This window comes from Hippoglossus stenolepis, chromosome 22, assembly GCF_022539355.2.
Source record: "Hippoglossus stenolepis isolate QCI-W04-F060 chromosome 22, HSTE1.2, whole genome shotgun sequence".
Lineage (NCBI taxonomy): Eukaryota > Metazoa > Chordata > Actinopteri > Pleuronectiformes > Pleuronectidae > Hippoglossus > Hippoglossus stenolepis.
Genome location: NC_061504.1, coordinates 5,860,482 through 5,883,401, shown reverse-complemented (window position 1 = coordinate 5,883,401; position 22,920 = coordinate 5,860,482). Strand labels below are relative to the sequence as shown.

Genomic DNA, 22,920 nt, shown 5'->3' with positions numbered 1-22,920 from the left:
AGTTTGAAGTTATAAGGTAAGATAAGATCAAAATTCTATTGTTACAGCAGCAGGCCGGTCAGAATGAGGTGACAAGAGAATAAAAAAATAAAAAAAAGGCAATACAATAATAATAAAAAAAATATTACATTACACAATATACACCTTTCACAAGTAGAAAAAACGTTAGTACATAAACATAAGGAAATATTGTGATGTGCAGATGAGACAAATGTGCAAAAAGTTATTTTCCATTAGAAATAGCGTGAATAGTATGAGTAGAGTGACGTGAGAAAAAAACAGTGCAGTATTTTATTTGTTGTAGAGTCTGACAGCACCCCCACGTGAAGGACCAAAAGACAAAAGGAAATTAGTATTAAAGTTGTGGTGTGTGAGACTATGGGATGTGTAATTTGTTGTGTGCGTGCGCCTCAGGACTGCAGGGCTGGGTGTATGTGCTGGAGTCCTTGATTATGGGATGATTCCTCCATATGAAAAGTGCCCTGAGATGATTTCTGTTGTGATTTGGCCCCATATACATAAAACTTGTGTGTGTGTGTGTGTGTGTGTGTGTGTGTGTGTGTGTGTGTGTGTGTGTGTGTGTGTGTGTGTGTGTGTGTGTGTGTGTGTGTGTGTGTGTGTGTGTGTGTGTGTGTGTGTGTGTGTGTCGGGCATGTTGCGACTTGTCAGGTTGTGAGGGAGTCAGCTGAAGCTGCTTGGTCCCCCAGCTGCTTTCACTGGTCTCTAACATTAGAATGTCACAACAAAGCTTTGTTGACTGCTCACCTCTGATAGGTCACTGACGCTTTGTGAGTCCTAAGATACCAATCTGTCAAACAGTGCTGGCGGCTTTGACTGTTGTTTTCTTTTGGCATGCGTTGGTTGTAGACCTCTGAACTGAGTATCGGGTATTTTGAGTATTGGGTGTGGTGCACCTCCCAGGCCACAACACATGTCGGTATCACCAACAGTTCACATCAGCTAAATAAAGCTGATAGACTAATTATTCCTATTTAATTAATTCCGAGCTGAACAGAAGGTCGGACTGCAGGATAAATGGCAGTGACATTGTTTATCCAGCTCAGCTGTAACCATGGCAGTGGAGGAAGTATTTGAATCCTTCTCCTAGTCAAACGTATTACTCAAGAAGAAAAATACACCATGATATTATAAGAAGTACAAGTCCTGAAGGCAAAATGTTAAGAATGGAAGAAGAATCATCCAAAATGTACTCAAGAGTATCAAAAGTAAAAAATGAATATATGTAAGTATTGATATGCAGGCAAAACGTTTTATAACTATTTTTGATATTTCCATTTTTGCTTTTGGTTTTTAAAAGAATCATTTACAAAACTATGTTTGAGGGCTAAAAATGTGATAGATATCCCGCGTTACTGTGTTATTATTATTACCGTTGTCTTGTAGTTGAATTACCTTTACCAGTGTGACCAGAATTTTAATGTTGCTTGAGATTGAGCTAATAACAATTAAATACACTGTTAAGTAGTTTAATCAGTATCAGTGCATCATTATTTATTAGAAAACATGTGTTGGAATCCAATTTTCTTCATTTTCCTGAGCAGAACATTTAAACACTTGCACAGAGTGCATGACTCGATACCTTCCACAACTAAAATTCATAAATTCTTTCATTTGATTAATCTTTTAGCAGGAAAAGACGAGAGAACCAACAGGGAACCAACGGCAGCTTTGTGCCTGCTGTTCCCAGTGGAGACAAGAGTGATTAAAACCAGGCCGTTTTTTCATATTAGTTATTGCAACACATGCAAGTAAAGTCACATTACAATTAAAATACAAAAATAAAGGAACAGTCGGCAAGACAAAACAGAATACACTAGAGAGAAGCGGACAGGGGAGGAAAGAGCAAGATGTTACTACAAATCAGTAGCTTCAGATTTGACCGTCCAGTATCATATGAATGTTTGATGTGCGTAACAAAGGTTTATACAGTAATGTGCGAGAGGGCACCAGGGGCCATCACAGGATCTCATTCTAGATTATTGTGTATGTATTAAAAACGTATCTCTAACCATTTTTGGCAGACGATTATAAATGAATCCTAGAAAACTCTCTTTACACTGTTGTGTGTTTTAAAGGTATAGAGCCGCAAGGATTCCTGTGGATTGGATCTTGATCCTCCTTGCCTACATTTATAACTCCCATGCAGTCACCATAGCAACTGGAGTAGCTTTAACATCATGGGTCAGAGTTGACCTCAGGAGAACAGGAGAGCACGTTGCTATGTTGGCAAACAACGTAAAGCACAACTCTATAAATTTCCACACGGCTCATTGCTGTATGAGTAGTGTTTCAGTGTTGGCTGACATTACGTGTACATAATGCAGCAGATCAATAGGGAGGCAACGGAAAGAAAGTGGGGCCACAGGTCAGGAACACCTCACAGCTCAGTTGAAAGGATGTTTGCTGCAGGAGACTGGATTTGATATTCATGAGACGAGAAGCTTCCCAGGCCTAAGCAGCAACGTGAGCGCACACATTTTTTATTTTCTTACATCTGTAAACATCCAATTATTTCCACTTTTCTGAAACTGAAGCTGTGCTCATCCAACAGAAAGTTTAATGAAGTGAGTCAATCTGTTTTATGTCGTGGACGTGAATGTTGGATCCCCGAGTGTCTCCGCTTGATTAATGGGAGACTCGGCAGCACGGCTCCGCTGCCCCTTCCGCCCTTTTTACTCGTTCTTGACCCTCCAAACGCTTTTTTTCTAATGAAGCAGACGGAGGATCAATAACTCCGAGAAGCCTCTGATGATGTTTTGATGTCGTGTTCCATTACTCGCAGACGGATAGTTGGTGAAATCAACTTGAAATGCTGTTGTATAGATTTCGATGAGAAGGACAGCTGCTCATCTCTTCTCTAATTCAATCAACTATGATTCTTTTTCTTATTAAAAACAACACGTTGGAAAAACTCTGGGTTTTTTCATACCTCCATGGAAATTCTTAAAATATTCTGATCATGTAAACTTGTTTGCGGTGATGAGCTGACTTGGTTTGTCGCCGGCCGACCAGTCAGGGCAGGCTTTATTATACGTATTGGCTATTCTAATATATATTGGTTAGTTAACAAACTGACATTATCAGACAGAAGCCTGACGAGCTCCCAGACAAACTGCTGAGACATAAATAAAATGTGAGTTTTACCTTTTGTTGCCCACACCGTAACACAGTTTGCTTTCTGGGCATCATTTACATTAATCTTGCATCATAGACAAGCATTTAACTTGTTAATGATGAAATGAAAAATGTAATTATAGAGACATAACGCAATTTTGTGCGGTGGTCCTTTGGACAAATGTCAATGCTTGACTTTTTTAGTGTCGTAGAAACCTTTAAGTCTGTGAGGTGTCCCTGTCCCGTGTGTCGGTGCTGTTAATGTTAGATGTGGCACATAAAAACACACAAAGCTAAAACTGAGATGAAACGTTAATTGTTAATTGAATGAAGAGTAATGTTGTCTTATGGGATTCACTGGGATTTCTGTGGTAATGTAAAAGTAATAATGATAAAAACAAAAAAACTGATTTTGACATTGATTACCATGGCAACAATCGAAGCTTCAATGCTTTCAAGTCAGCCCTAAAATGACTGAAAAATATAAATATGGGACGATGAAAAGGTTAGAGGCCGTCCTGCTCTCCCCAGAAGAGAGTAACCCACCCTTCTTTCAGCACACACAGACAAATCCCCCGTCCCTATCATTCACCCCCCCACCATAATTTCCATGCAGGACCTTACCTAAAGCCGTCCTTTCATATCTATAGAAAGAAAATGAAATGGAAATCGTCTCTCAAGCCCCAAACAACAAGCCCCAAATGTAAATCTATTGATTAGACGTATTGTGAGAGGTAAACAAACACACTTTCTACAGACGGGGAGATGAGCATTGATCGGAGGGCGGTGGTGGAATGATGATCCCCGCGGTGTCACGGCAGCGCACTGTGAAATTGAAAAAGATGCCGTGCAGAGGGAGGACAGCTCCCTCCGTGTCTGTCCCCCGTGACCACGGCTGACGGTAAAACGGGGGGGGTGTAATTTCACCCTTTTTTCCAGATATTTTGTTCCATCAGGCATAAAGGGGCGTCTGCACAAGCTCAACATGAGATCATTGCATCAGGTGCTGCTGCTGCTGTCTATAAATTACCCTCAAACTGTATAAGGAGGTACTTTACGAACCTATAATTATGAATCAAGTAAAAGTCTGTCAATAGGCTTTTGTTGTTAGGGAAAAACACACAAAACTCTAAGTACCACAATGTTACTATGGAAACCTCCATCTTCAAATTGCGGAATAACCTCAGTGATATTCATTTTTGGAGATGCGACCGCGTATTCCTGGCACCAGCATGTCTTTCCCAGGAATAAAACTGTTGTGAGCTTTTACATTCACGGGCCTGATGCATCCCCGATTGTTAGAAAGTCGTATAACCATACCCACATTGCAAATCACTGGAGGCCACAAATGTTAGTTACGGCCACATTGGCACCAGATGCATTTTCACATCCATTTCTCTGAATGAAAACACAGGGAGGCTGGAAGCCCGAGAGATGCTACATTCACACACGCATGAATCATCACAGATAAATAGCTTGGATGGGAAATAAACTTGTTTATATCTGAGAGGCGTCCTCTATCAAATGATTTGAGCGGGATGATGCCGCCGCCGCACCCTCTCGTCCACGGTGCGATGTGATTTGATTTCACCTGGCAAGCAAACGACATCAGAGGAAAACAATTTGGTGCAATTTTGGCGTCAAGCTGGCCAGCCAGCTGCTTGTTAGGGTTCATGTGTGCGATGTGCAGCTGATGGCGAGAGAGCTGGAAGCCTGCAGGACGCCAAACTCAACACATTTACTCAACAGGGTCTCCATGCTGCATCCCAAACCCCCGGCAGCTGCTGCGGTGTGGTCATGAAATGTGACATGACCGAGACAGAACAGAATGATATATACAATGCAACAGCACCGCAGAAGATGGAAAGTAAATGCGTTTGATTTGTGTATAAGAGAGGGTGTTTGGTTGTGTAGAATTTGTGTGCCTTTGTGTGCACGGTGATGATTCACATTTGTTGACATCATTCGCCTCGGGTGTTGACATATTTTGTTTATACCAATCAGACCATATTTAAAACTAATTTATTCTTAAATGTAGATTTTCCTGAAGGCTGAAGGTTGCAATTTGTGACCTATTCTGCCCTCTAGTGTTTATTGGCCATAACACTTTATGGATGGAAGCCTTTTAAAAGTGTTATTCAACCAAAAGTTGAATAATCTACTGACTAATCAAAACATACGGGGAAGCATCAGGGTTCTGAGTTCTCCTGACGGGAATGGATTTATATTCTGATGCTGGTGAGGACGGACTAGACGGGCCACTGTGACCCTTGACCTTCTTTCAAATTCTAATGTAATGTTATTTTGAAAATAAGATTCTACAGTATGATATATTTTTGCTGCAGTGAGAGAGAGTCTGCAGATCTTAACTAAAATGTTTAACCCGACCTTTTGATGTATAGAACTGACAATAGCCGTTAATAACTAGTGTAGTTGAGTGGCTCATGGTCATGTTAACGCTGCTCTACCAGTGACAGTCACCAGGGAGCGTCAGTGTTGCAGGTATGAGACTTAGCAGCTTTCATTCAACACAGCTCAACTTGAATCCTTGCTCCTGTATGTTAACTGATGTAGATTCCAGCAGCAGTTAAAGCGGAGCTGATGAGGAAGCAGCTGCAGAGACACAAGTTCACAACAACACTTGGAAGCAGTTCTTCTTACTACTTAGAGGATTGTTTTAAATCAAGTGCTTTGTAAATAATACAAACTTTTATTTAGATGTGATGGATATATATATATATATATAGTTTGGGAGATTTATGCAACTTGGTGTTGATATAAATGTCAATTGTCTGTATGTTGAGTTGAAAAAAAAACGCACTAAACATTGGCATGGTAAACCTTTCTTAATGTGGCATTTAAAGGCAAAATCTATTCAAAAGCAGCAACACTAGTCCAGGTTAAGATGTGTAAAGTCACATATAGAACTCCTGCCAGAGCAATGATGCAATGTTTTATTTCTTTTTTTATTCAGATCCACTGACACTTTAGTGTGTCACGAGGAGGAGAGTTAATAAATTGCATCCCTTCCCCTCCAGAGGAGTCAGATCTGAGGTTGTTAGACTAAAAATAACATGTGTCAGTGATGCCTTGAGCCAATAAGGGCAAAGATCTGTTATCACAGAGGTGGATCCACTGGCCACCGCTTCCCCGGGTTCATTTCTAAAATACACTGAAGGATAAAAGTACATCAACATCACACTGTGAGTTTGTCTTTGTTTTCATTGGCCTGTGTTTGTCTGTAGATGCTAAGATGGGTCAGGGAAGAACAGATTCTGGCGCAAAATCCGGATCAGGGGATGGATCCAGGATTTTTTTAAATCATTTTTATAATATTAAATATGATTAAAATGTATGTCTATTTAATTTCTCAGGGAATAATTCATGTATCTTGCAATTTGGTGCAGATCCAAATAAAAATCCAGAGCTAGTGAATTTACATGTGCTTTCATTAGGGGACTGTTGAGCCTTTGCGGAGGTCTGCACTCTACCTCAGCTGTAAACCAGTTTGACATCTGAAGCTGAACCACCACTGGGGGGCTCTCTTGCACACTTCACTCGCTCTCGCCAATCTAGTGTAAACCTGCAGTCCGGTTTTCAAACCCAGTAAAGGTTGAAGTTTGGAACTTTGCAGTATGTGTGTGACATTCTGTAGCTGCAGAGTTAAGGAGGAGAAAACAAGCTGAGCCGACACCACAGCGTTGGCTTGGAACAAGACACTGGAAAAAAGCAGCAGCACCGAAGAAATCAAGCCATAAACTGTAGAGATTTGAGTGTTTTGAAATCAGCAAGAAATGAGACCACCTTATGCTTAGAATTAGAATGCCACGGGCTGATACAGTGCACTTAGCTGCACGCTACTTTATAAATGTCTTTTAAAGGAAGTAAAGTGAAGCCAAGATAATTTGAATTTTTGTGTCCACGAAAGTTGAAATTAAACCAAACTGTGGCTTGGGAAGCAAATGTTTTATTTGTATGGTTTTTTTTAAGGGTTCATCAGGTTCACAAGGTCAAGAACCGCGAACTTCCAGTCAGTCTCCACCCACGAGGAATGCGGCCACTCAGCTTTTGCGTGAAAGATCCCTCTGGGTTAGTGTCACTGAGGGGAATTCACATGGCCTGAAGTCAACCCGGTTGGATTTCAAAGTTCAATGTCTCAGTGCCATAAGTTGGAGTGGATTTGAAATGTTCAAATATTCATTAGCAGTTTAATATCAAATGTTTCTGTCTTTGCTTCCATTGGCTTTTTTTTTTCCAGCCCAGAGCGTCCACTTGTGACTAATGGAAATGTGATTGAATATTTGGGCGGCTGTAGTTGGCTTGTGACGTTTGATAAATATCAAATCTTTGCCGGTCTGCCGGGCCGTGGTTATGAGGCTATGGTTTCAGGAAATGAGCAGGTCATTGAGCTGAGCTGTATATTATTGACACAGTTGTTTTTATGTTACACCAGAGCACAGATACACAACTGTTTATGGGCGACACATGTAGGTCTCTCTCTCGTTCTGTGAAAGAATGGTGCAGTGCAAAAACAGCTTCACTTGTCATCAACCGGCTTTGGAGAAACAAAAGATCACAAGTTGCGGTCAACACCAATCCATCAACACGGAAACCAGGAAGACACTGTTGTTCTTTGTTTTGACTGCCAAGTGACACATGAAGCATTCAGTCATAGCCTGAAGGCACAAAACTCAGCAGACGTGGACAAGTTCATGTGGGTGTGGGTGTGTCTGTCATTAGGGGAAGAAGGGTGAAGTTGTTGTGAATTAAATGATCCTATTGTAACTCAAGGGTGTAGCTTTCATTTCTTCTTTGTTCTGAGCATTTATTTTTATTTTTGGCAGATGATTTAAAATATCTCTTTCCTCATTCAGTGTTTGCTCTTACAACTTGTTTCACGCTTAAGCACAAAATTCTTTCCAAGTGATAAAAGATGGTAGAAATTAAATTCACAAACGTGTGAATTCTCCAAACAAATTTTGGAACATGTATGACAGCAGGCATATGAAAAGCATTGAGCCCATACATCAATAAACACAAGTGTAATATTGTCATGAATGTGATCAAATAAAGCGGTGAACAAGATAAATAAAGGAGAAAACAGCAGGTGAAATTTAAGTAAAAGTAACAAGGTACAATGCAATGATAAAATCTAACCTCATATAAATATGTAAATAAGTACTGTATTTCTATAAAATGACATAGAAGCCCATATAAATCCAAGAAATGAAATAAAATACGAATTTAGAAACTTTTAATGTTTTGCGATAGTTTCAACAGATAATTCTGCTGTTTTCTTAAATCAATAGAAAGACTTTCAGGAAAATGTCTATTTCAAATCTCACATGCGATTCTATCATGTTTCAATTTGTTGGTTTGGGCTAAATTATTCAAGAGTTTCATGACAATGGGGAAAAAAACATTATTTTATTCTTGTGTCGTGTTGATGCAAATCTCCAAAAAAAACTAAACAAATCTTGTATTCTACTAAAGATTGTATGAAGTGGAGTTGACCTACATACAATTTTGGGCTGTTTTTAGCTTTACAATGTCAATTTCATACAACTATGACAGCATACATGCAACATTGATTTTGATTATGTTTTCAGACTTGTAAATTCATTTTATGAGATATCATGATTCAAATGCAAATTTGAAGGGCCTGACGGGAACTGCCTCGGCGTGGCGTTTCTCAGAAGTGGGTTGGAAAATCCAGTCCTGGTGACCGAGATTTTTACACAAACAATGAAAGTATTTTACTTCTGCGACTTCCTCCTCCTTTTACAATAGCCGTCAAGCAGCTTCACAGAGTTATGTGAGGGACAAAAACAAAAGAGTCATCTGTCATCTAGGTCAGCAAGTGTGTTTTTTGACGTGTTCAAGTTCAGCAAAACAGAAGAGTCGCATCCAAGAAGTTTCTCTGTAAACACATTTTGTTCACCTCTGAGCCAAAAGCAAAAGAATGACCAGTATTTAATTTAACTTAGCCGATGCTCCATGTACAATAGATACTATGTGAAATAGAAATTATTATCATCGAAGCATGAATCCATCTTTACCCTCTCTCTGTGTGTGTGTGTGAAAATATCTGTTGTGAAAATGGATTCCTTACTTAGATTTTTTTAAATAATAGTTTAAATGGTGTTGTTTGTGCTTATAAATCTTTAATCCTAGAATAACAATCCGACATTTATTAGTAAGCCCGACAGAATCTGTGCACCTGCACCAAGGTGTGGGATCATTGTATTTACAGTAATCTTTGTTTCATCCTCTGCAAGAGCTTTACCGTTTTACTTAAAGAAGTCAGTTTCCCTCGGTTCCTGATTAGACTCGTTCTCTGCTAGAGAAGTTTCCACCCAGACCACTTGGTGGCAGTATAATTACCCACAGTAGGAGAGAGTACCCTTTAAACTATTCGCCAAGTTATCATTTCGCAATGTCAACTTTTCGGCTCTCCATCCTTTGCCTTTCTGACAAATATAATAAATATTCAAAGTTTATTTGCCTGGTAAAATGATGTCATTAAGTCCAACAGAAGTTTCTGTGTTTTTTAACACGTACAGAAACTCTACGTGGACTTTTTTTGAATAGTTCTCTACATGAATGTCCAGTTAAATCAGGAAGCGTTGGGAAATATGTAGAAAAAATCATACCATATAACAATCTGTATCAATCTGAAGGGAAGAGAGGTATGGGCAGCTTATTGCTATTATGATACATAAGAAAAAACAAATAGATAATCAGTCCAGACTGTTTGTCTTGCTGTCGTCTTTAAGAGCCTCCATCCTAAATGAAACTCCATATGGTAATTTTCATTCTACCTCTCTACCGTGAACCTTCTGTTTGTTACAGAGGAAAAAGGTTCCCAGCCTCGCCTCATGACTTCCGAGAGCCGAGACGTGTAAAGTTAAGAATTAAATTCGCACCTTTACTGAGAAGTCACCGTTTCCTTGTTGTTGCAGCCTAATGACAAGTGGCTCCGATGCTATGAGGAACTGTGAGGAGTTTCATGTGCAGAGACACACCCTTTCACAAAGAGCCCGATTCTGGTCTAGTCTTGCTGACCACCCAAAGCTCTTTACAGTACCAGTTTTGCCATTCACACACACATTCATACAGTGCATCTATGTGCAGCACTTTCTCTATTACAGATCAGTCTGTCAGGGGCAATTTAAGGTTCAGTATCTTGCCCAATGGCACTGCAGCGTGTGTGGTGGGGGAGACTAAGATCGAACCGCCGTCCTTCTGGTTAGAAGACGACCCGCTATACTCCCTTACCCGCCCTACCTCCCGAGCCACAGCCGCTCCAGTAATAAAGCAAATTCAGTTTCATATTGTAAAAAAATTGACTATAAAATCTTCAGTCATCTTCTAAACCAGGTAGGATGAGCACAAAGTTTTCTAACTTCACTCCGCACCATAGAGTGTTTATAAAAAGCTCTGCGCACAACGTCCTGCACCTAAACAATACAAAGTGACAGTATATTGCAGAACTGTTTGAGGAGGACTCACTTTTGAATGAAGGAGTGATCCTCAAATGGCTCCGGACGATTAACACGGGCCAACCAAACAGGTTTAGAATGGCCACTGCACTAGTTCACACAATTGCTACCTTTTAATTTGAAAAGACATGATTCATTTGTGTGTAACCAAACTATTTTTTATTGGGTATGTTTAGTGGTTAATAAATGTTCTTTCTTCAGTGTGTTTAGAATAAATGGCTGGCAGGTAAGATGAAATGTAAATGTGTAGGTGTGTGAGTTACAGAGGTGGCTGACAAAGAAGCTGTGCACAGTTACATACTTGGCACAGCTAGACCTTTGCTGCTGTGATAGATGGCCTCTGACATCAGAGGGCGCCTGGAGACTCGTGGGACATGGACAAACAGCCCGTATGCAGGTATTTGTTATGTCCCCCGAGGACCTTTGCTGAGCCTCAAGTCACGCAGGCCCCTTCCATCAGCCTCTGTCCCCTCCCAGGACGCCAGCCCCGGACGATGCTTCAGGCGTCTGCCACCTTGAACCATCAGTCTTAAGCCGGGGCTGTCGGAGAGCTATGATTTACCTCCGAGCTTCATGGAGAGAGAAAGAGGGAGAGAGAGAGAGAGAGAGCGGGAATGTAGTTTATGCACTCAGTCTATGTATACACTGAATCTCCACAGCACACTTTCTAATAACGTTTAGGATTTATGATTTTACACCTAATACATACCAGCCGAGTAGTCCATAAAACGTGAGGCTGTTCACCTGAGCCATGTCTTGTGCTATTTAGGTTCAAGGCAGAGCGACGGGAGGAAAACAGAGCCCTGAGCTGTAGAGATGGGAAGCAGGACAAGAATGACAGGATATTCTTTGTATCTAATCCAAATGGAAGAAACCAATTTTCTGAAAGGTGCAGTTCAAGTCCAGTGTTTTAGTGAAGTCACTAAACCTCGAGTCTGAATTGAGTCTCCATTACGTTAGATCGCAAATGCAGACATTCAATCAGAGAAGTGCATGTAACAAAATGGCTTTGGGTTTCTGACTCTCCCTTTATCCAGACGCTCCTGTTCGTACATTTTACAGTGTGTGATTCCTGCCTTGTGTAAAAGGGACGAGTAAAACGACGATCAATAGCGAAGTGGAATGATATACTGTATAAACCTGGTAGAAGGGTAAAGTCCACAAATTTGTTTATTACCACATCACACTCTTTCAAACCTATCTCCCTCTGTAAATGTTAAAAAACATGAGGAAACAAAGAGCTAGTGTACTGAGACATGACGCATGATATGAATCATCACTGATAAATAGTTTGGAACCTGTTTATACCGGAGAAGTTTCCTCTATGAAACGCCTCTCCCTCAGTTTGAGTGAAAATGATAATACTTTACATTTTCATCCACAATGTAATGTGATTGAATTCCACCACCAACACGAGAAAGCAATCTGGTGCAATTTGGCTCCGAGCTGGCCAGCCAGCTGCTTGAAGGGGGGGTTCACCTGTGTGATGTATGGCTAATGGGGGGAGTGGGAGGCCTGCAGGAGGCTGAGCTCAGTGACTTCTGCCTAATGTTACAGTGAAATGGATCTGCCCAGGTCGGACATATACCGAAAAAAGAAAAACATCCAGTGGTAAACGAGAAGCAACATTATTTCTAATGCTCACATCATCCAGAGGGGACTGACGAAATAATTCTTCACTAGTATTCATTTATGACTTCTGAAGTAGCTCCAAAGCATTAACAAGTAAACAGCCAATTCCAAACAGGCAGGTTTGGAATGGGCACTGCACTCGTAAGGGTGAACACGGCAGGTGGTAAAGGGGGATGAGCAAAAACTCCATCATGAAACCATATGTAGGACTGGGATGCCGAAGAGGCGGAAGAACGATGAGGAGGGAAAATGAGAAAGAAAGGAAAGTCAACCTCGATCTTTCACTTGACTTAAGTTTACTGGTCATGTCAGGATTTTCACACAAGTAATTGGTCCAAAAAAGCTTTTTTCCCCCCCTGCCCACACAATATTTTTATACAATTTGTAGTTTGAGCCGATCACTTCCTAAAAGCTGTCCTCATGAATGTTTAAGGACACAACAAAACCAGTCAAACCTGCATAATGATCATTGAGGTAATTAATCCAGTAATCGCGTCAATTAAGTCGTATGAGAGTGATGTCACAGCTCTGCACCTGTAACCTTTTCCGACACGAAGATCCTGCTACACTGCCCTGCAGAGCTGTGGTTGATTTTTGGATGGCATGTTGGCATCCCGGAGTCACAGACAAAACTCAGAACACAATTAGGTGGCGCTCCTGCCATGCTAGGGCGGAACAACTGCTGCACGTGGGGTTGTTACCGCCTTCAGAGTCAGTGGTGTCACCTGAGAGTCACTGTCAAGGACATCACCTGGGTCAGCTGGGTCACATGAGTTATGGGTTTATTAGGTGTTGAGCTGTCTGGGGAGGGATCCAATGATTTGCAATCCAAGTGATGACAAGTGGCGTCTTGGACCTGGTGGTAACGTCCGTCCTGAGAGATCCCACCAAATGATGTTGTTTTTCTGTCTGACTGTATAGATGGGTGTGTTGGCAATGCGTTTGTGTGTCCGTGTGAGAAGGAGACAGCACGGGCTGATACTTATTTTATGTTCATTATGAAACTGTAGTACGCCAGAGGACGTCAGCCTGAGATAAAGTCCACCTGCTCTGGTTAGTGACCCTCACTCTGACACATTTATATAACTGCTGTCTGAAAGAGCAGTGTATGTTTGCGTTATATCGTGTGTTTAGTATAATTCTAAGACTTAATCATTAATGCTTAAATTTTAGTAAACATCAATCCTGATCATAAATACCAAGTTTTCATTCATTTTAATTATTCTAACCATTTTTTAAAAAGCATTATTTTCCATATGACAAATACTAGGGGGAAATGCGTGTATGCATGCATTATATTTGTGAGATTATCACAGCCTTGGATATGTCAATGAGTAGCAACACACACACACACACACACACACACACACACACACACATCATTTCAGTTGCAAACATTAGGTTTATGGGTTTCATTAGAAACAGAAATAGTGCCACTACAGGAGACCAGGGAATAGTTCATATTTGACCTATATGCCAAATATGGGAAAAATGGGTCAATCTGATGTTAAATAGTAAAAAATATAAATTTGAAGCCAGGACCTCAGAATGAAAGCATAAAAACGTGGAATGCATGAATTTATGGGAAATTTCAAGCCATATATACATTAACACAGCCAAAATGATCAAATGAAGAAAACTGAAATGGCCAAAAAAGTCCACAAGGTGTATGCCTTAAGGGTTAGATTTGGATTGTTCACTAAACTAGTTTTTTAAACTAGATTTATTTTCAAAATTTGTGGCTCCTGCTCTTTGTTGATACTAAATTGAAGATGGCCAGAGCTTCTGTGCTCTATCATGAGGAAGATGGTAAGATTGACATCACTTTGTTGTTGATAAATCTATGTTCATCATTCACTAAACATGAACTAAATCCACCACTTATATGAGCATATGTTGTGACAAAAGAGAAAAGGGGAGAAGTGTAATTCAGATTACAGTTTGCTTACCCTGCAGTTACCCTGTAATAAAACATAACACTGTTTTATCTTGTGCTATATTCATATTCCCTGAAATGCAAGAAGGCCTCACGGAGCTGTAAAAAGCTAAGCTTGCTTACTGAGGGAAAACACCTTCCCCGTTTCAGTGACTTCAAAACTGTCAAAAACGGATTTACTGTTAACCGAGTGACATCTGGTTTGGGGGATCATTATAAGGAACAGTGTCTGTCTGTTGGTGATAGAATTTCTTAAGCGATGCAGAAGTCATCCCCCCATCTTCTCTGAAATGTCCACGTTATAGTTTAGTAGGTTGCATACATACCCTTTGATAAAAGAATAGTTGACCAGTTGTTAAAAATGAACTACAGTACATCATTATATGTGATGATGTGCATATTAGTTGATTATAACATGACAACAATCAGTGGGAATCTTTATAGCCATTATATTGGATCTTAAAATGGCCCTATAGAGGTGAAACTAAAGCGAAATGGATTGAGTCATTATGTGTTACGTGATTATGGTGCGACAGTCAGCATACACTTACTTGGGTGGGGGTGAGTTGTGGTTTAAGTTTGTTTCTACCATGTATTGATACACATTGTACTGGTACAATGTTCCCACATAAGTTAACACCCTAACTCCAGAGTCATTAGTCCATAAATTATGGGCTATAATTCAACTGTAGTCAGCTGGTACCTGTTGTTCCACTTCTGGCAATTAATGGGTGGAAAAATGCTCATTGACCTAGTGTCTAATTTAAATGAGGATAATTTGATAATGACAGTGTAAACTCCTCCATGATGAAACACACTTGTCAGTGTGGGTGTGTCATTTTAACTGCCTTCACAAATATCTTGAACTGAACTGCTACCTAATGGTCTGCAACGTATAATAAAAATAATAAATCATGGTCCATTCATACTGGAATTGTATATGTATTGCTTGTAGCAAAGTAAACAAAGCTAATTTAAAGCGGTTTTATTTTTTCAAAGCGGCACACCAAGAGACAGAGGATAAAAAGAGCCTGAAATGTCCTGACTGCCATTCATTTGCATGGACCAAGCCACAACAGATGCAGTGTAGATCCACCATAAAGGAACTTGAGAGCATCTTTCATCAGCAGCCCCCACCCCAAACTTTTCAAGCTTCCTAAGCACGCTCAGTATTAGTCTCAGGCACAATGTGAGGCCATCTGGGTTATTTAATGCAGCTCTGTTTAGAGCCATGGACAATGTTATATAGTTGTTTCCACAAAACACTGCTCAATACTGGTAAACTGAACTACATGTGTAAAACCAGTGGAGGGTCTTGTGGAGCGGTCGTATGCCGTTGTCCATGCGACCAAAAGGTCATTGGCTCGATCGCAGAGTTCCCCCTTCCGCATGCTGAAGTGTCCTTGAGCAAAGTCCTGAATCCCAAATTTCTCAAAGTGCTGCACATACTGTAGATTCACTGTATTTGAATGTGTGTGTGTGAATGGGTAAATTGCAAAAACTTTACTTTGAAGTGTTTTGAGTGGTCATCAAGACTAGAAAAGTGCTATATGATTACCATATAAAATATACGGACATTCATGGATTGTCTCAATAAAATCTTAGCTTGTACATTTTAGTTATGAAGGTATACCTGCGAACCCAGATATACTTGTGGGATGAATGGGTTCAATCAAATAACCATTATGGCCATCAACCAACAGTCTTGATATCTAATATCGAAAGGTCAAGACCTATAACATAAAACTTGCCACAGGTCCTTGGCGAATTTGAGCAAATTATCATGGCAAAAAATATATGATTTTTCCTTCGATGTAAACCCAACCTTTCTTCTAAATTGCTAAAGTATTTTTAAGAATTTGATACAGGCATATCTAAGTTCCTCCACCAAGGAGGTTATGTTTTCAGTGCTCTTTGTCTGTCAGCAGGATTATGGAAGAATGACTGAACTGATGTCATTGAAACTTGGTGGAAGGGTGCAGTGTGGGCAAAGTAAGAACCTGTTCACTTATGGAGTGGATTTTGATTAAGAATTGATAGTCGGGATCTCTTTTCATATTGTTTAGCATTGCGAGACAGGGTGTAATGTCATTTTTGCGCAGATCTTGTTTGGGGGGAAAAAAGGCTTACTTAGACAACTGATATCTAAGAGTGTGTGCGATTTCATGCGCGTTGATTGAATTTAAGGGGACTCTTGAGCCTTGGCCTTAGTGGTCTTAGTGACACTCATAATTTACTTTCATTCAATGCAGATATTTGGGCTTGAGGGGATTTAGTAGCGTTACTATTGTACTAATATGGTGTTTTAAAATGAAGTCAGGGTAAAAAGGAGGTGCCTCAAGCCAGTAGTGCAACAACAAGCATGGGTGTGGAAGTATTGTCTTTCACCTCTTGCATTACACAGGACTTTCCCTGACCCATCCACCCAGTTCTGGCAACAAGTGCTCAAACAATTACAAAACTTAATACCTGAGATGGGTGAGCTCCCTCACGTAGTACGACATGCAATGTTCTTTGCCCAGGACTAGACTGGTAGCAGACATCTTTGTCTTTTAATGAGAGTCAACAGCTGGGATAAATGCATGCTTCATGTGTTGAAGCCTAGTTGTATGTGATCAAGCATTTCATGTTTCAGTGGAGCCTATTAAACAGAGCAGGCATCAGTGTGAACCCGTTTACACTTAGTATCAGTATCTTGATATCTTATGTTCATAAGGCAAAACACATTAGTGAAGGTTGTAAATGGATGCGTAAAAACGTGAAACTTCTCGGGTCATTTAAAAATCACAAATGTTGCCCTTTTAAAACTAAAAGTGATGCTGGCATTGGTACTGAAAGGTAGTCCGCCAGCCTCTTCCACCTGATTTGCATATTGAAATTCAATCACTGTGGGATTTGGATGGAGTTGAATTTAAGTGGAACGCATATCTGACGGACCTACGTTCATGTTATCTACTTCACACTGTTTTCTACTTACACTTGTTTAGTATTGCACTAACGATTAATTTGTTTTCGAAAGCATATTAACTGTCAATGTTGTGGTTCGATGATCTGATGGCCCATGGATTAAAAACTATTTTTGAGTCGGTTTGCCTGTGATTGAATGCTCCTGTACCTCCTAGCAGAGGGCAGGAGAGTCAACAGTGGGTGTGCAGGGTGAGAAACAGTCTCTGGGGATTTCCTGGCTCTGCTGAGGCACTGGGAGATGGAGATGTCTTCCGGGGAGGGCAGAGAGCAGCAGATGATTTTTTTTCTCCTTCTGTTTTAATTACTTTCTGCAGAGCTCTCCTGTTTTGGCATACCACTGTGATGCAGTATGCCAGCACACTCTCGATGGCGGAGTGGTAAGAAGGTCACCAGCAGCTTCTCCTTCAGTCTGCTCTTCCCGGAGCAGTCTCAGGAAGTGTAGATGCTGCTGGGCCTTCCTCACCACTGCCAATGTGTTTGCTGACCAGGAGAAGTCCTCGGAAATCTGGGTTCCTAGGAACTTGAAGTTGGAGAACCTCTCCACTCTGTCCCCATTGATGAAGAGGGGGGCAGGTTCTGGTCTCTTTTTTTCTTGGTGGTGTTGGCGTCCGAATACTGTGGTGTCATCCGCAAATTTGACGATTGTATGCATGTTTAGAACAGGCACTGCACTAGAAGTGACTAAAGACTAATTCATGGTTGCTGCATCTGCGTACCCCCGAGGGTCTGTGTGTTGTAAATCACATCAGCCTTCCTACAAGTGTGTAGACGGCTGACATCTGAAAACCGGTCCCGTTTCTTTCTGTCTTCCTTGTTTCTGCTCTGTCATCGCCCATGTTTATATAAGCTTTGTTTCATTTTTGGGAAGTACTTGCTGAGCAAGATGTTTCAAATGCTTGAGGACTTAATGGGACTCAGCTGGCAATTGTTTTAAAGAAGTGCACCAAGTATGAAAGATCCTTTCATGCAAAGCCAAAAAGAACAGAGCGCAAGTTGTTCACATGTCACAGCAACAACGGTGTCCATGAAAATGTAGGGGGCGGCATTAGGGTTAGGACATTGACCACGGACCACTGAGTTCTTAGTTCGGGGGCGGCCGGGGACCTCTCTAGCATCTCTTTCCCTCATTTCATGTCACTATTTGAAAGAAGGCAAACATTTGGCTGACTAATACTTCGAGATAATACATATTTCCCAATCACGGCTGCCTCTGAATGTTAAAGAACACTGGTTTGATGATTTGCAGAGTATGAGAACATTTATTGGATTTTATTAAGGTGTTTCCATCCTTTCCTGGAGGTGTCACTTCCTATAAGGTCCATGTTCTCCCTCTTGTACAGACTGTCGATGTCAAAACTGCATTTTGCAGATATCCCTGGTCTGGCTCCAGGCCCCACTGAGCCAAGATGTGGAAAACCAGATCCTATGACCTGCAGGTCGACCTCTTCCCAATCACTGTACCATAAAACCTCTATTCTGGACAGGGAACCAAAAACAAGAGTTGCTGTTCGTCCAAACGAAGTGCCATTAACCTGACAAAGCACGTTTATGACTGGCACTGTGTAATATTTGGATGGAACTGGCTGAACGGGGTCAGCAAGCTACTCCTTTCCTCTGTTTTTCCGGTTTTCCCCATCTGGAGATGAGATACAGAGAAAGGCCATAAAACCAACATTCCACTCTGAACTGAGAACCAGCTCATTTTATTGAATGTCTGAAGCAATGTGAGAATAATGTTAAAAATGTCTGTGATGTGTTTAATATTGTTTTCTAATTGATTTCAGGTAATTTGATACAATTCCAACACTGTACAGCTTTAATGAAAGCTAATTTGAGATTTCAGAAAGTCTGTATTCTAACGTGCATCTACACATTTGCCATTTAAACATACTAATGTTTTATTTCTCTTACCATATAGCTGCATGCATTTCTGAATGTTAGTAATGTTTATTAATGTTATAATGGTTCATTATACTCTTATCCAAATAACTTCTAATGTTGTTTATACTGATCCTTCAGTGGTTATGTACAGATGATCTACATTCGTGTTATTCACTTTGTGTTTTGCATTGTTTAATCTTTTGGTTTTCCATACAGTGAATGTTATTGGGTCATGATGGAGATAGAATATGTGACCTCACCCTCTAGACATTATGTTACACAATTAGACAAAGCAGAATCACTGCTTCTCCTCCAAAAGAGAAGATCCCAGTGTGACCGCCCCCAGGAACGTCCGCCCGACCCCCTCGGGTGAAAAACCGTGGTCGCACACAGACTCAGGACACTTTCATACTTCATCAGTTCTTTTGGCTTACACTTCATCCTTATTATTTGCAACTTTTACCTAATTCCTTACTCATCTCTCAAACTTAGTTAATATAGCATATATTCTCTTGAAGAGATAGTTCACCCAAAAATCTAAATTCCCTAATTATCTACTCACTCCTATGCCGACGGAAGTGGTGGGTGAAGTGTTTGAGTCAACAAAACACGTTTTGAGTTTCAGGGGTAAAACAGCGTGGCTGCCGAATCCAAAACGACTGAAGTAGGCCACCACTCCTTCAAACATAAAAAAACAACATAAAAAAAGCATAAAATACCACCTTACTGCTCCTGTGGTGTCACCCAAGTGTCCACAAGCCCCAACATTCAAATTTGACCCGAAATTGCATCATTTACACTGTTTTTGGCCGAAATGTCCGCTCTGACCCTCCTCCTAGTAACTGCTGCAGTAACTGCAGTTATCATGAGTTCTTGCGATACTTACGAGTTCTCACGAGACGACATCAGCGACTACTGCAGGAGGAGAATGTGTGTGCGACAATGTGACACACGCACACGCACACAAACAAACTACGTATCTTGTAAGAACACACGTACATAATGTGTGTTACATATGTGGTACATTTTCTTTTACAGGTGCAGGTGAGTGGACAGATCCAGACTAGCTGATGTCCCCTTCCTTCCTTCCAGTCTTAATGTTAAGCGAGGCTAATCAGCTGCTGACTCATATTCCATTAATGACATTAGAGAGTTATCAGTTGTCTCATCTGACTTGAGGTAAAAAAAACGCATTACCCAAAAAGTTGAAATATTCCTTCGGTGACAAATCATCAATTCATCGTCCATTTGATGTAAAAATAATATCATAGACATGAAAGTAGTTATGTTACTAGCTGTGAAATAACCAAACTGATTTATGGTTAAGGGTGGACAGTATGAATTGCATTTGACACATTTTAAGAAAGCAAACAAGACACCTCGTTGTTCTAATTAGCATGACAACAAACACCGTCCTCTATAACATTAAGGCTTTCATAATGTCAACACCCATGACTGTTATAATCTGGATGATTATTTTAAAGGCACACTTTATGCTAATGCTTATTCCTGCTGAACCAGATTTTAGTGTAATTAAGCCTTGGTTAAGAGTATATAAGCCACACAAGCCAGATGGGATGTAGGACACCCGCTCCGCTGAGATATTATTCAGAAGTTCAGTGGTGCAGAGTCTCAAAAACTCAGAGACAACATGAAAGCTGTCGTAGCCTTCTTGCTGGTGCTGTGTAGCCTGGCTGTCAGTCATGGTACTAGTCGTGTTCCTAACGCTCGTCCTTCTACTCAGCCTCCTAGACGTCCTCATGTTCGTCCTCTTCCTCGTCCTGTCGGTAAGTCCCTGTCAGATGATTTTATGACACAGTTGTTGAAACGGTGTTTAGTGAGATTTTTTTGTCTTAAAAGAAATACAATGTTTCCACACACAGGATGGAACTGCAGGGAGGGTCCTCGGCTGTATGGCGCCATGCAGATTGATGCTGGAATGGGACAAGTGGTTGTAGCAGACAAGTACAAACGGACGTACTTCCTCAGTGGACTTGCCTTGTACAGACTGGGCAGAATGGGCATGAAGCATGTCTCAGTGGGAGCTGGGGGAGTGTGGGGAAGTTGCCACGCCAACAAGGTGTACAAATATGTAGCTGGAGACTTCAGCCTTGCCAAAGGTAACTAGAATTATTATTCATTTCACATAAATACAGTGTGTGACATTGATTTTGGTTTTCTTACTATATAATGCATTGTAGTGGTGGTTCAGTACAATAATTATACTTGGTCAATATAAAAAAACACACAACAGATTCCCAATGTTTGCATTGAACTTCTTCTTCTTGGACTCGTCTTCAGGTCTGTCTATGTACCAGGTGGATGCTGGCGGTGATGGTCAGATTGTTGGAGTAGGATCCGGCAGCTATAACACCTACTGTCTGAAGGAGAAGACAGCTTTGGACTACTGTGGACGAGGCACCCTGAGCTGGAGTTACCTCTCAAGAAAGATGATGTACTACAGCTGTGGCTCAAAGTGGGGATGCTGGGGAGTCGACAAACGTTACAGGATCTGGGTCACAAAGGTTGGTCACTGAAGCGTCAGTGAAATCTCATTTTGGCCTCTACCCATTTACTCATTGATCATGACATCATCCCCATGTATGTGTGCTTCTTATGACAGAATATATCACCAACCAACTGCCGCACTAGTGGCTGGACAGCTGTGTCAGGGCCAAGAATGAAAATGATTGAAGTGTCGTCAGACGGAAAAGTTTTTGGCGTGACTACAACTGGCAAGATCTACCAAAGGTAAGTCAGTGGTCCTCACAGTCTTATACCATTATACCATTTATACCATAAACAACAAAAATAACAGCAGCAAAGTCAGAATCCGAAGAAAAGAAAATCCGAATTCAGCATGTTGATACATTTACATTGGTAAATTCATGTCAATTCATAAATACTCGTGTATGACCTTTCTCTCAACAGAGCTGGCATCACCAACCGTCGCAGACAAGGCACACGCTGGCTTTACGTCCCAATGTGCATGCCCGTCAGACACGTGTCCTACGACCTGCGCAATCTTTGGATTGTGACCACCTCTGGTTTGATCATGAAGTGCTCACACTAATGTCATCAGTCTGTCTTGGCTGTCATCCATTCAAAGTTCTTCATTTTCTATTAAATCATTCAGTGCACACAGTTAATAAATGATTAGCATTTGATTTTTTTCTACAGTGTTAAATCTCTGCTGTAACTGTCATGTCTGAATAATCTCACGCATGTTTAACGTCTTCCTGCCAGTTGGTGGACTTTCTGCTAAATGATTCTTAATAAATGATAATTGAAGCAATTTCATCTGACTTTTGTGATGCTGCATCTATAATAATCTTGTACTTGTGCTGTTGAGAATGTGGACTTGAAGTAGGAAAGAAGTGAAGCATTGTTGGTTCTTCCAAACAAAATGTACCGAAGAGGGGTAACTTTGCTGAAAACCTTTCTTTTTGGTTTCAGTGTGGTTTTAACGTTCCTTCAAGTAAATGTTCAAAATCAGCAAATTTAATAAAGTTTGATAGCAGAATCACTTCCAAGTGTTTCCCGAATCAAGAAAAATCAATGTTTATAAACTTTAACCATCACAGACTATGATATATAAACTGATTTCATACCATTACGAAGTTTATTTGTGATGGCTTTCATCATTTGTTCTTTGACAATGTCCTCACCACAACTTTACAATAATGTTTAATTAATCCATAAGATTTATGTAAAATTCTATAAATGTAATTTCATTTTCACCGTGCTTTGTACATCATGGTAAAAACTGATAGGAAAAAATTAAGGGTTTTCTCTTGAAAATGGACGGTAACCTTAGATGTCAACTGTCCTCACTCACAGTAAGAGATTAAAACACAATGCTTTCTA

General features: G+C 40.6%; 1 protein-coding gene across 1 annotated transcript; it reads left to right on the top strand.

Moving 5' to 3' along the window:
* Positions 1-20,631: 20,631 nt before the first annotated feature.
* Positions 20,632-22,353, top strand: LOC118101904 (fish-egg lectin-like). The gene is made up of 5 exons (XM_035147989.1): positions 20,632-20,840; positions 20,937-21,173; positions 21,355-21,578; positions 21,677-21,804; positions 21,985-22,353. The coding sequence occupies exons 1-5, from the start codon at positions 20,705-20,707 to the stop codon at positions 22,124-22,126; spliced, it is 867 nt and encodes a 288-aa protein (XP_035003880.1). The 5' UTR covers positions 20,632-20,704; the 3' UTR covers positions 22,127-22,353.
* Positions 22,354-22,920: the final 567 nt, after the last annotated feature.

Excerpts from the sequence above, each read along its gene's own strand:
- LOC118101904 (XM_035147989.1), top strand. The coding sequence starts at position 20,705 with ATGAAAGCTGTCGTAGCCTTCTTGCTGGTGCTGTGTAGCCTGGCTGTC. Across the intron at positions 20,841-20,936 it reads TCCTCTTCCTCGTCCTGTCG|GATGGAACTGCAGGGAGGGT; the intron begins GTAAGTCCCTGT and ends TTCCACACACAG. Across the intron at positions 21,579-21,676 it reads ACAGGATCTGGGTCACAAAG|AATATATCACCAACCAACTG; the intron begins GTTGGTCACTGA and ends TTCTTATGACAG.